This window comes from Protopterus annectens, chromosome 1.part0 (genome assembly GCF_019279795.1).
Source record: "Protopterus annectens isolate FY-2018-M chromosome 1.part0, PAN1.0, whole genome shotgun sequence".
Taxonomy (NCBI): domain Eukaryota; kingdom Metazoa; phylum Chordata; order Ceratodontiformes; family Protopteridae; genus Protopterus; species Protopterus annectens.
The window spans coordinates 492,855,189-492,869,576 of NC_056725.1; the positions used below are offsets into that span (position 1 = coordinate 492,855,189).

Consider the following 14,388-nt stretch of genomic DNA (forward strand, 5'->3'; position numbering starts at 1 on the left):
TCCGTGCGGGATGTCCCCATTGGCAAATGTCTGGTACAGCTGCGTCAAATGCCAGATGTGGGAATCGTGGTAGCTCCCAGGACAGCCAGCACACACATTCATTATTATGCCCTGGGCATCATACATGACCTGGCAGTTGATGGAGGGGAAGCCCTTGCGGTTGATGTATGCCCTACCCCGCTCACCGGCTGGTGCTTTGATGCGTATGTGCGTGCAGTCTATTGCACCCAGTACCTCAGGGTATTCCGCTATTTGCTGGAAGAGACGCATATTGCTGGCCAATACCTCACGGGCATTGGGGAAATATACATGATCACTGACATGGCATCCAGGAACTGGTGCAGTACCCTGGAAGCTGATGCCTGTGATATCCCCATCATATCACCAGTTGGTCTCTGGAAGGTACCTGTTGCTAGTATTCTTAGGCCAACACATACCTTGGTTTCCACTGGGATGGGTTCCCCTCTGTTGGTTCTGTGTGTGAGGCGTGGCCTGCACAGCTCCACTATTTGCTGCAGGAGGTCTCTGTCCACTCTATAGCGCTCTATCTCCAGCTCATGTAACCCGTGGTAGGTGACCCTGGGCCTGTACACTCTTCTCCGTCTCCTCACTGCGGGTTGTCTGGCACCTTCTGCATTGTCGCCACCCTCAGCAAGTCGCCTATGTCTCATTATGACAGATATGGCAGCCCCTAACATTTCTGCTCTGAGTTCAGCTTTTTCAGTTTTCACTTCTGATAACTTGACTGCTGTCTTGCAGTGTCTCTTGGGAGAAACATTCTGCACTGCTGTTTGCAGAGTTTTAAGTGCTGGGCTGGGCTAGTATTCTGCCTGTGTAATTGCCTGCATCTAATTGTTTTCACCTGCTAGCTCCAGCAGTATTCCCTGCTAACTTCCTACTACATCTGTTGCTTCCTTTTTCCTTTCTGTTTCCTCAGGGTGGAGCCGTGTGCAAACCAGCAGAAACACGTTCACAGTCGCTTACACGTGCACACACATACTTACACAGTTCAGAATCTGCTTATTCGGTTTTAAACGCGTGCACGCCCGCGCAAACAGTGTTACACATCTCCCAACACGCTCCCACATGCTTAGTCTGCCTTACACGCGAGCACACTGCCTTACTCGCGCTTCATGGCGCGCACACGTGCGCATACACGTCCATCAAGAAACTTTGGTATAGGCAACAGTGTACACCTTCCATTTCTTGACTTTCTCCTGTTTACTTAGTGGCACACCTCTTTCCTTGATATCTGTCTGACATCTGTCATGTAACTCTAACCTCCAATGACATGCATTTCTTTCTACCATTCCCCCCTGTGATGTCACCTATCTCCTACTCTGTTCCTCCCCCTTATGTACCTCTTACACTACTCAGAATGTGCTCATTTGCTATGTGACAGTGGAATTCAGTATCCTTACACTCATTTGCATCAGATTGCCTACTAATGCTTAGTTACATCTCTTAGACTCAGCTTCCCCCCTTAGCAACCACTACACGGTGGCCATGTTGGTTTTTGTCTGCTGGTCCTTGCATTGACATTCCATGTATTGCATAAAACCCACATTTGTGGGTTTAAAACCTTCGTTTTTATGTTCTATACAGCACAGCCCGTTTGCGCGGGGCTGCGCTGGGTTTAAACATCGGCAATCGCCGAAAAAAAAATTTATATTTTTAATATATTTGCATCCGGTTACCTTGCCAATGGCCACATATTTGGCCATTGACATGCTGCCTGACACATATGCACCCTTTATTTGGGGCTGACATGGCTCCATTGCCGTGTTTGCAGAAACGTACTCAGTTGTCAACTGAGTACATTTCTGCAGCTAAAACGGCTCTTACACTGGCTGTTCTGGGCTTCCTGGATCGCTAATCAGCCTCATTTGCATGCTATTCGGCTGCAAGGAAGGTGATTAGCTTATCCACGCCCACTCCGTGTAAGAGCCGTTTTAGCTTGACTCTTGCACGGACTTTGAGCTGTTCCTGGATCGCGAAGGCTGCATGGAGTCTTACACTACTTTTAGACTCCGTGCAAGTCTTCGTGAATCCGGCCCATTCTTTACATGATAATTTTTAATTAAAATAAATGCACACCACATGTACACACACAGTTTTCTGGTGCTATCTGTTTTTAAATATAAAATTGTGGATACATAAAGTGCAGAGTTTTTAACTAGAAAAATAATTTGGAAGGGGATTTTGTAGTTGATAACCAGGTGTGTTGTATGATCATTTGTTTTGCAGTTTAATTAGAACATAAACCAGTTTCTTTTCTAGTAGATAGTAATATGGCTGCCTTAGGATATATAGCCACAAAACCAAGTACTTTCAGTATTTTAATTGTGGACCATATATTGCCTTCTCTCTTTTTACACAAGACCAAGGAAGTGAACATTGCATGTAATGAAAGCCTTGGAACTGACTGGCAGCAAGGACCAGCTTACAGTCTTTCTAAAATCAGTCATTATTAATATAAAAGAATGGGAGGACTGTGTCAAAACTGCAGACTTTGTGATTAGGAAGACTGCATGGACTGGAAGGAGAGAACAGGAATGGAAGGATGGTGGTTGTTATAGCTGCATAGACAAGCAGAGTTTTCAAAACAAATGGAATTAATTTTCTTATAAGCATCAAGTCTGCATGAACAACGCTACCAAGGCTCATATTCAGAAACATATTGTTGCAGGAAAGCATAAGCATTGCCATAACGCAGGTGATGCTGTAAAAGACCAAATAACTAGAAATAGTTTTAGACTTAACCATCCCCCGTCTCTCTGTTTTTAAGCAAGTCCATTGGTTAACATGTGGACAGTCAGTCAGTATTCTGTATGACATGTTCCTTTTTTTAGTGCTTTTAGGAGCTCAAGGGTGGAGGCTTTCTTATCAAGGCAGTCTGACAGTTACTTTTTGGTAGATGACCTATTTTTAGCCTAAGCAAGTCCATCCTGGCAGAGGTGTACATAACTATTCTGGCATCCAGTCCCATTCCCCAATAAGAATTCCCCCTTCAACTTTAAGTTCATAAAAAGAAAAACAAAAGAGCGTCTTTTGAGATCACTGTTCTTCAATGTTCTCTAATAATAGGATGAAGACTAATTATGTAGCTATCTTTGCTGTACCATCACCATTTCATCAGTGGAAGGCATGTGCAGTCCTACATAGGAGAAATGGCCCGACCTGAAATGTAGCTTTCAGATATAAAATAAATGAAGTGGCAAAGATGTGCAAGCCAGCCATACACTGTTATCTACATGCATGCAGCACTCTAGTGATGCTGTTTCTTTGTAGGCCAATCCATGGGATTCTCTGTCCCGACTTAAAATAACTTTCACCTTCTTGTATTGGTAGGGTAATGCATCTGCTAGATAAAAAAAAGAAAATAAAAATATATATATATATATATATAAAGAGAGAGAGAGTTAACTGCTTCAATCATAGTAGCTGTCTGTGACACATTAATTGAAGGGTGCCAGAAAGTCCAGGAGGTGTGAGATTGTTAGGAAAGGAACAGGCATGTCAGCATCAAGGAAATGTTAGTTTTGATTTATGCACTCCAGATTTTTAATGCATGCTTGGAGTCCAGGAGTGCTAATAGTAATTACAGACAATTGTAACATCAGATAGTTCATAAACAAGTCTGTGAGGGGACTCATTTCTGCTAGCTTTGCAGGCTAGCAGTTGAGGCCTTGAATTTGCCATACAGGAAAAGCTTCTCCTGTAGACTTTCTATATCAATTAAATACAAAACAATGCAAGCAGAGTATTTAAGCAGACTCTTCTAACATGAACAAATGGAGGTTTGATCATCATGTTTTTCACACTTTGGCCATACTCTGTTAGAAAAGATGTATCCTTTAGGCTTACCCATGAACCACCAAATCAAAAAACTCTCAAGATACTCATGCAAACAAGCCAGGACAATGAATGCCTTTTCCCTGTGCTGGAACATGAGGTTGATGTATGAATATCCCCCCAGTTAAACTTATTCTTAAAAAGAATAGAAGACATGGCAAATTTATTTCTGGTAGCCCTATTCTGGCAATGACAACTGGCTCTCATAATCCCCTCAATTGAGTAAGGATGACTCCCAGATCCAGCCAGCATGGTGAGCATTGTTGACTCATCAGAGAGACAAACTAAGACATCCAAAACTCAGCAAACTGAAACTAACAGCCTGGAGGCTGGAGCCTTGACTAACATCCTACAAGAGGTACTTGTTATAGGAAGCTAGGAAGCCTGCAAATAGGAAAGCTTATATGGCAAGATGGAAGAGGTTCATGATTGCCTTAGTGCAGCAGGTTCTAACAACCTTCTGTGGAAATGGATAGGATTACTTGGTTGAAGTACACTTATCAAACCTATTCTGCTTCCTTACTCATGGAATTTCCCTTAACACCCAACCCTACCAACCATTTCTAAGAGGAGAACTCTGTCTTAACCCCTCCATGAGGCCAGTTATACCCCCTTAGGACCTTTCTATACCCCCTTAGGACCTCGGCTTTGTTATCAAAAAAACTAACTTTGTTATCCTTTGATCCAGCCAGTTCCATCCTTGTCAAATTCTTATCCTGAAAAATGATGCTTTGATTGACTGTAGCTTGGGCTGTTAGACTATCTGAGCTACAATCCCTGATGATCACAAAGCCTTACACGGTTTTCCACAAAAACAAGGTGTTATTTTAAAGGTAAATTCCATTTCTTGCTTGAAATTGCCTTAGATGCCCTAAACCATTTCATTCAACTGCCAGTATTTTTCCCTTGATCCTTAAACAAAAGGAAAAGTGCATCACACCTGTTGGAGATAACAGAAAACTGAGACATTATCCACCAAGAACTAAAGACTTCAGGTAAACAGAACAATTTTTTTTGTTTCAAGAAAAGCTTAGTTTCCTTTGTCTGCCAGTTAGCACAGTAGATAAGGCCCTTGGTTGTTAACATTTCCTGTAGTCTGGGATACAAGGGTTAAATCCTTCCGTCAGTTAGCACAGTAGATAAGGCTCTTGGCTGTTAACATTTCCTGTAGTCTGGGATACAAGGTTTAAATCCTTCCGTCAGTTAGCACAGTAGATAAGGCTCTTGGCTGTTAACATTTCCTGTAGTTTGGGATACAAGGTTTAAATCCTTCCATCAGTTAGCACAGTAGATAAGGTTCTTGGCTGTTAACATTTCCTGTAGTCTGGGATACAAGGTTTAAATCCTTCCGTCAGTTAGCACAGTAGATAAGGCTCTTGGCTGTTAACATTTCCTGTAGTCTGGGATACAAGGTTTAAATCCTTCTGTCAGTTAGCCCAGTAGATAAGGCTCTTGGCTGTTAACATTTCCTGTAGTCTGGGATACAAGGTTTAAATCCTTCCGTCAGTTAGCACAGTAGATAAGGCTCTTGGCTGTTAACATTTCCTGTAGTCTGGGATACGAGGTTTAAATCCTTCCGTCTCCATTTGCTTACCATGTGATTCAGTTAGTTAACCATGCTCCTGGGTCACCACTGAAAAGGGACACTTCTGTCTATTAAGCTTAGCTGGTTAACAAATGGTTAATAAATAAGTACAGTAAAATAAAAATCAGTAAATAGTCATGAAACCAAGGCAGCCCATCATCTTGTATTACTTTCTGATTTGACCCCCCCCCCCCAACGAAAAGGCCTCATTTGCCTTCTGTGTGAATTTGAGCAAGTGACTTAACCAGACATTGCTCCTGAGTCACCCTGAAAAGTAACTGTGTGCCCAGTGGGTCTACCTGGTTAACAAATGACTGACTGAATGATGAGTGTACAAATCCATACAGTTTTCAGACTATTTTGGTCCCCTTCATCTGTTAATTTATTTTCCTTCTCTTGAACTTCATTCTCCTGGCACTTTTACTGTGGTTTAATTTCACCTGTTTGTACTATTATTACAACAAATTCATCATATTATTATAGCAGTCTCAGTAGCTCAACAGGAATTACACTTGTCTGAGATTCTGGAAGATCAGAATGTTGTGGGTTCTAGTCCCATGTCAGCAAATTGGATTGAGTTTTTTTCAATACGAACAATGCAGTTTGGTATGGAGGGTGCACTCCTCAGTATGCTGTCCTTTGGATGAGACACTAAACTGAAACCCTATCTGCCTGAACTGTTGGTAGTGCAGGTGGATTTAAAAGATCCCATGGTACTTATTGAAAACAGTATGGGATGTTGCTTAGTACCCTAGCCAAATTTTCCCTAGTCAGGAGGATTACCACCTTGTGTCTCTCATGAAAAGAGGCCATTGGCTTAGTGGGACTAACCTAGTCAACAAAGAAAGTATTAAACAAATAAATAAATATCATGGTATGAAGTTAGGAAACAGTTGTGCAGTTTTCTCAATATATGTACATTTGTGGGTCTTTACTTCATGCAGCTGAGAGGGGTGAGGTGGGTGGATCTGCCACCTCTCCTCAAGTGTCCTACTCATTCATATTAACAATTACCTGCCTTGTGGCCCCTGGCCCTGCCCAGGGCCGTAGTCAGGTCAGTCACTGCCTTATCATGATTGTTGTCCTTCTGACATTTCTACAACAAAACCATGGGATTGATGCACAGACCATTCACTAATGTCATAGAGATGTGTTTTTCATCTCATTTGTATCACATGCAGTGGGCAGGATATGCAGTGATATCATTACTTGCTTGCCTTCTGACTTACATCAGCTCACTTAGTTATGCACACACAGTGTAAATAGAGAAGATAACCCTCCAGCTTCTGTAGGTTATAGATAAACTTTGCAGCAGTTGACAGCCATGGTCCCTACCCCTCTGACAGAGGGAGCAGAGAGTAATACTCAGATCTCCTCTACTTAACATTTAGTATTTTGATGACTCGGATCCACACCTGAATATGTCACCAGAAGTATGGATGGAACTCCAGTTGTTGATGAGTCAGACTAAATGACCACTGCCTTGTTGCGCTCTGTTATGTAGCTATCTATCCATAAACATTCTGTATTCACTTATGATTTCATAGGTTCATAGGTTCATACTAGGCTATCTGCCCTAGGGCATTTATAAGCCTAGCCAGAGTGTGTTTGGCTTTCGCCACCCATTTTAAATTAATTTTGCTATGCCCTTTTTCGAGGTTAGTATACTGTGCCTCTGTCTAACAGTGACACAGAAGTGATACCCGGGGTAAACCTACTATCTTCCGTCCACTCATCAAGATTCCTCTTGAAGAGAGTCATGAACTTGAACAGTAAGCCCCCTGTAAGCAAATACTACATCTTGTTTGTTTAGCTGCATTTCTTTTGCCATCTCCTTCCATGTCACATACCTTAGTAGTGGCCTGCTGTTAAAAGTCACCCTTTCGTTGTCTAATCATTTTCTTTCCTTCTTGTCTCTATGTCTATCAAGATCTTTACTAATTTTTGTTTGACTATCATATTCCCATGTTTTAGAGGTAATTTACAGAAATGACAGGATTTTGCTTCATAATCTTTTTTGTAAAATATACCACATCCACAAGTGTATTATAATAATAATAATACTAATAATAATACTGTGTGTTGGAGATCTACATTAGCTTTATAAGATGTCGTATTGTAATCATTTATCACTACATGTTCTTTGTAATATATGACACACTTTTTTCTGACATTATTGCAGTTGTTAGGGCTCCTGCTTGTATCAGTTCTATCCCAATGAACCAATTGTGTTAAGCATCAATAAATGTGCTTATTAAGTTGTAAGGCATCTGTTAATTTGTCATAGTCAGAAATAATGACCTTCCCTCTCTTTCCAGTGATTACCACTTGAATTATTTTTTGCTATCACCTTATCATGCTTTGTTGGTTTTGTTCACTGCTGCCTGTTATCTGTTCACACATCTCCACTTTTCTGATTATGCATATGTCTATCCTTGCATTGCTGTTATATCTTTTGAGTAAAGATAGAGGAGGTCTGCTCTCATCTGCCTATGCTGCTGCAAACAAGATGTCCCATGATGCACTGAAATCCTGGTTTTAACTTACTTCCTTTTGAATATTGTTTATTATGTGATAACTCTGTGATATATATATATATATATATATATATATATATATATATATATATATACACACACATATACACATCTCCTGTTATTTTTATTTCCATAGGTCAGGAGAGAACAGAACTACAATGCACAAGTGCTACACTTTCCTCATCTTCATGGTTTTGTTGCTGCCTTCTTTGGGTTTGAGCAGGTATGTCCAAAATGCATGCAAATGCAGTACAGCTCATAGAGATATCTGTGTTGTGTGCGTATTGTGAAAATTGTGTTAGCCTTTTACAAAATTAAGGATGTTTAAGAAGTCATTGTTATGGGTCTGTTATGCTCAGCTAAGAAAAGGGTGGAGATTCAGAACCATACCTTTCAACTGTCCGATTTTTGAAGAATGTCCCTGATTTTTGCCTTATATTTTTAGTCTGTTCCTCATAAAATGTGTGATTTTTCTAGTAAATCACTGTAATGATCTGGTGATTGAAGTCACTAAGTAATGACATATATTTGAGTTTCAGACTTCAAATCCTTCAGAAAAACACATGTTAACACAAACCCTGTTATTCTAGCAACTAAGCTCATAAAATAAATATTTAAAGTCGGTCCATATTTTGGGGCCTTTGACCTCCCATTTTGTCAGACTTTGTCCAGATTTCTAGCACTATGATGTTGAGAGGTATGTGGCTACTGTGTGTAGCATTCTGTGTCTTGTTAGTTTAGTACAGGGGCATCAGACTGTCAGTGATTTGCCTTTGCCAAGGAATTTGCAGTTTATGGTTGTACATAAATAAAATGTACAACCTCCGTGGGAAGTGGGAGGAGTTAAATTTGGATTGTGCGATCACCTTTCTGGTTTTGTGGGTCTCCATTGATCCTACTTCTCAACCTCTTAGAGCAAGAAATCTGGACAAAGGCATAAATAAAAGGGGGATACAAAGCCCCAAAAATAGGGACAATTTTTAAATATTGCTCTTACAAACTTAGAAAGTTGATAGAATTAATTGTTTTTGCATTAGCATGAATTTTCTGGAGGTTATGAAGCCTGAAATGTAAATGTTTGTCATTATTTTCTAACTTCAGTCATTAATAATTTGATACTAATTTGCCAGAAAACCACAAGTTTATGAAAAACGGACCACAAATATGTTCCAAAAATCTAGGCATTCTGCAAAAATCTGTACAGTTGAGAGGTATGCCATTGATGTTTTATACGTTATAGAGGTTTGTACCTGCAAACGAGAAATTCATAGTCTTAGAATCCATTTCTTTCAAAGTCCACATTAGTATGGTATGCAGCCTCATTGTAATTGTTTACATAAGATGGAGCCATGGCTACTGGATAATTGCTTCATCAGCATGCCTTGTTTTCCTGTAGTCCTGTAGTGTCTAACCAGTGTCTTATCTTTGCCAACACCAGCTCTCCTTGTTTTCCTCAACCCAAATGTGCATACAAATGTATGCATGCACAGTTGCATTTATTCAGATAAAAGGAAAAAACAACACAGCAAATAAAGCCTAACATCAGAGCTGAAGCAAACTACCCAGGCTCTACTGGGCTTGTAGCAGGTAAAATGCTGGACATACTAGATTGATCTATATGTAGTGATGTCCTTCTAACATATATTCTTTAATGTTTCCAAAACACTGTCTCATTACCTCTTTACATTGTTGTTCCTGGAGGTGCATTTTAATACTTTAAAATTGTGTACATTCAATGCTTCACTTTTAAAAATGAGTACTTTTCAGACAAACCATGGATTGAAATTAAATATTGTTATTGCTAATTATGTTAGTCTAATGCACAGGCAGAATGAGTGACCTTTATACTTCCCCTGCAGTCCTTCAGATAAATCCTGGCAAGTGACTATAGATTAAGATGAATGTTGCGTGTAAACAGCATTGCTATATTAAGATACCAACCCCACTCCAACCAGGCATCATAGAAGACTGAAAAAAATGACTTTTTAGTTTTTAGATTAGAAAGCAAAGGTATAATTATAGATACTAAGTTGTCTAAAATTATGCAGCAGAAATTTGCCACAAAATAATTTTCAAGCTTAAATTTATTTTGAGTACTTAAATCTTACACAAGCTATAAAATCAAAACTCCAGTAGTATAACATAAAATTGTATATGGATAATGCAGCGCTTAATATTATAGGTTTTTAATGCATACTTTTGTTACTGAAATAAGTAAAACAGATGATAATCTACAAATATAGTATACTGTTACCAAGGGATTAGGAAGCGGGGGGATTTTAGATTTTGGGTGCGTGAAGTGAGTTTTAGGTTAGGGATCAAGAAGATGGTTTTAGGAAGCAATTTGGGAATTTAGGTTTAAGTAGAGAGAGTTTTAGGGTTAAATGCATTCTGGGAATTTAGGTTAAGGGTGGGAGTTTTAGGTTTAGGGAGGGGGGAGTTGGAATTTTAGATTTATGGAACAACTGGGGACTTTATACTTAGGGAGGGGAAGTGGATGTTTAGGGTAAAGGGCCAAACAGGTGGGAAATGTGTGAAGTTTTAGGCATTGGGTTTATGTTCTGGTATGTGATGTTTACATCATCTGTGGGAACGGCTATGCAGAAATGTGAGATCAGGTTAGTGTGAGTTACATCACTTGCTTATTTGATCAAATGTCAGCAAGAAGGTGCACCACAAGCTACTAGCACTCAAGCACCTGTAGTAAATCCACAAGGTACAGGACATTTATGATAGCAGTGAGGTTTAAAAGATGAAGAATTTCAGCACTGGCATCAACAAGAGGAGGAAAGAAAACAAACATTTGGAAACTTTTGTAGAGACTGCTTTTGATGGGAAAATTCAGTTCTGGGGATAAATCTCAAAAATAACATTTTTTTATTTTATTTTATTTTTTTTTTTTTTGAGAATGAAATTACACATGAAAAGACCTGTATTTTTTTTTTCTTTGTTGGTCTGATAGCCTTAGTAATGGAGGCACCTGACTCCTGGAAAAAAAAAAGTGAAAAAGACCTCTGGGCAGCTGGTGCGCTTATTACAGAATCATTTTAATCCTAAATTTAATGAAACGTTAGATAGAGAGAGAAAGTCCGTTGTCATACTTGAAAGCTTAATTAATTAACAGCAAGTGGGTAAGGGACTAAGTTGAGAAAGCTAGGACTGTGTTTATAGAAACATTATAGCAAAAGTAAGAAAGATAATTGTATGTGGAATAAATTATTCTAATCAAAGAAGGTTATTACCAGGAAGAAGCTAACATTGCGAGATATCCTTAGTATTGCTCTAGCAGTAGAAGCAGCAAACAGGCAGTTTTCAATGCTGCTGAGTACAAGAACAGCACAGTACAGAGCAATATGGAGTGCATCACAGCTAACTAATACTTGGTGTATTGCTTTGGTAAACAACACAGAGCTTTTCTGTGTAAATGTGAACAAAAAAGCACAACACTTTTGGTAGAATTCATGATATACCAACAGTTTGTAAAACTAAGGGACATCAGTGTATGCTAAAACTTTGAGCATTAGACTCACAGTGCTTCACATTGAAGAAATTCAATGTTTCTGAACAATGTTGTTGTGCAGGGGAGCACCCCTTGTGGAGGTTTCACCCTCAGTCTTCAGCTCTGTAAATAAACCTACTCCAGGGTCGCACTAGTCTAGGGAAAGGAAGGGAGGAAACCCCTTTTTAAAAACATCAGAGTTTGACAATGTGAAGCATTGCAGTTCTAAAATTCTCAATCGTGATGTACACCTAAGAAAAAGAAAATGTTAAGAGACCTGAAAGGAAGCGTTGTACTGACTGTTCATATTCTATTCTTGGTAGGAAGAAAAGTACAGAGTTTGAAATGCAAACATTTCCTTAGCATACAGAGTTTGAGGCCAGAAAAAATAAAACTTAACCTTTTTCTGGTACAGATGAATATAAAAGGCAGTCATGTCATGTTTTGAGGTCCGTGCTGACCATAATGCAACCAGTATTAATGAGCAGAAGTTCAGAGAAATTAATAATAAATCGTTCAACCATTCAAGAACTTCCAAGTTGGCCACACACTGATCAACAGGTTGATTAGAGCTCTCCCCTTGAGAAAACTATAAAGAAGGCCAGGTCAAGACTACCATGTTGAGTGGAATCCAGTTACTCACTAGTAATTACACTGCCTAGATGCCAGTAGGCATGGAATTTGGAGACTATATGAGAACATAAATCAGAAAAGGAGAAGTAAAAAAACTATATCTGGGAAGAATCTTGCAGCTGTTTATGAAAAAGCAGTTACAGTTTCAGCTGTGGGACAATAGATGACTGCTATTAATTTACAAGATAAAAATCAAATATAGTCAGAAATGTTTAAAATAAATGAAACACTGAAGGAATATATGAAGTCAAATAAAGTCTAGAAAAAGAGAAGAAGCTTTAAATAGCTATTCAGATGCCACTGATAAAACTGAAAAAAATCAGAAATTGAAATGAAAAAAGGCTGCTTGAACAGGAGGCTTCTTAATAACAGTTAAAAATAGTAGAGTTAAGACAGCACACAGAGAAAACCTGAGCTTTTCTGCTGTATCATTGAGGCTGGAAGGAACAACTGACATTAATGTTATACAAATGCAGCAACTGGACTGGTGTCCTTAAACAATTTGTTAGTTGAGATGGCACATCATGTGTATCCTCTGAATCTTCCCATGAGAAAGCAGCCAGGATATATACCAGTAAAGATACAGTCCTACCAGCAGAAAGAATTTCTGACAAAATTGTGGCAGAAGGGAAAAGTATTGAAAACTGGGAACAGGTGAATGTTTGTAAAAATGATGATTCTCAGTACTCCAAGCAGAAAAGAAGCAAATTTATCCCAGTAGTCAGGGAATATGGAGAAGCAGGTGTGAAATTCAAGCGGCTGTATCCAGCTTTTTTCAGAATATTTTTCCTAGAGAATCAAATACATTTTTGAATGCAAAGCTGGCTAAGTTGGAAATACAAAAAGCAAAAAAGTTTAGCCAAGAAAGAGTGATCCAGCAAGCAGAAATGGACACTGCTGCTCATTCTAATGACAGTAGCAAAGCCCATGCAGAGACTTTACCAGTGAAACATTTCCATTGCTTCAAATGAAGTGGTTGAGTGAAAGAAAAAAAACACAGCAGATGACTAGAAGAAATAGATGTACCTTGGACTTGAACAGGACCAGCAACATTGAAAAAATAATGAATAAATGTGACACTATAAAGCATCAGTACTATTAGACACAGGAATAGACATGTGAAACATGGCTACATGTCTTTCTTTGTATGTAGAAGGGACTGAAAGACTGGAATTGCTTTCTGTGTAGTGTGACTTGATACAAAGAAAGCATTCAACAGAGTCAGTTGGATTTTATGAGTAGGGCAATTGCATTATCTACATTTGTGATAGAATAATAGGATTAATTAGAAGAATATATGAAGGGTTGGAAGCAAAAATTAATGTGGAAGGATTCTTCTTTAACAAATTGAACAGAGGAACAAGGCAGCTGTGTCCTCTTTCCTTTTATTTGCTTTACATTTGATTCATTAACAAAGAAAATAAGTGCCTCACAAATTCAAATATATAACTGATGTGGAAATCAAGAAAAGTTGCTGTGCTGGATAAATCAAGCAAGAGATATTTCAGTGTTGTGGAACAATATGTGGCAATTTTAAGTCTTTTCAGGATACAAGAATGAAAATAAAACAAAGGCTATAGCAGTAAACTACCCATGTGTGAATTGGTTCAGCAATGTCTGTGCTTATGGGGACATAATATTAAGTATTTTGGTGTACGGATTAAAAAGTATTCTATTATATCAGCTAAGAATATGTGGGAGGAGACTACTAAACAAAAGACAGTAAGAGAAGCTGGACATTCTTGACCGAGGCTATGGATGGTAAGATCCAATCAGTGAATTATTTCTAGTCACTTGAGTTTTGTACACTTTAAGCATAATTTTATCAACCAATGAAGAAGTAGTTGACCATGATTAATAAAAATACGAGGAATTTATTTGGGAGGGAAAGACTGCAAGAGTTAAGTGGGATAGCTGTATTCTCCTCTTAGAACAAAGTTGATTTGAATTGCCTGACTTGAAGGGATATTTCAGAAATATTCAGTTAAGGCTAAACAAATGGAAGGTTATAACTCAAAGTGGAAAGGGATGTATATGAAACTGGGTGGGAGGAATTTGAGAAGTAAGGAGAGAATAGTATTTTGTTTGCAGGTTCTTCAGGAGAATAACAACAACCATGCAGAATATTATATCTATAAAGTCGACAAAAGTTTTCTAAGAACCAAGTTAACGGGGGAATGGTGAAAGGAGATTTTATCAATAGGGATGACTACAAGAAGAGGTATAGAAAGTAGTCAAGAGGGGTCTGGAATTTACTGGAGAAAATTAACAAAAGAGCT

General features: G+C 38.8%; 1 protein-coding gene across 2 annotated transcripts in view; it reads left to right on the forward strand.

Moving 5' to 3' along the window:
- The window catches only part of TMEM63B (transmembrane protein 63B), a 2,399,602-nt gene that overhangs the window by 1,188,566 nt on the left and 1,196,648 nt on the right, over positions 1-14,388 (forward strand). For both annotated transcript variants that reach the window (XM_044060665.1, XM_044060674.1), the window contains one exon: positions 8,114-8,200. In XM_044060665.1, coding sequence (XP_043916600.1) covers positions 8,114-8,200 — 87 coding nt within the window. The remainder of the gene's footprint in view (positions 1-8,113; positions 8,201-14,388) is intronic.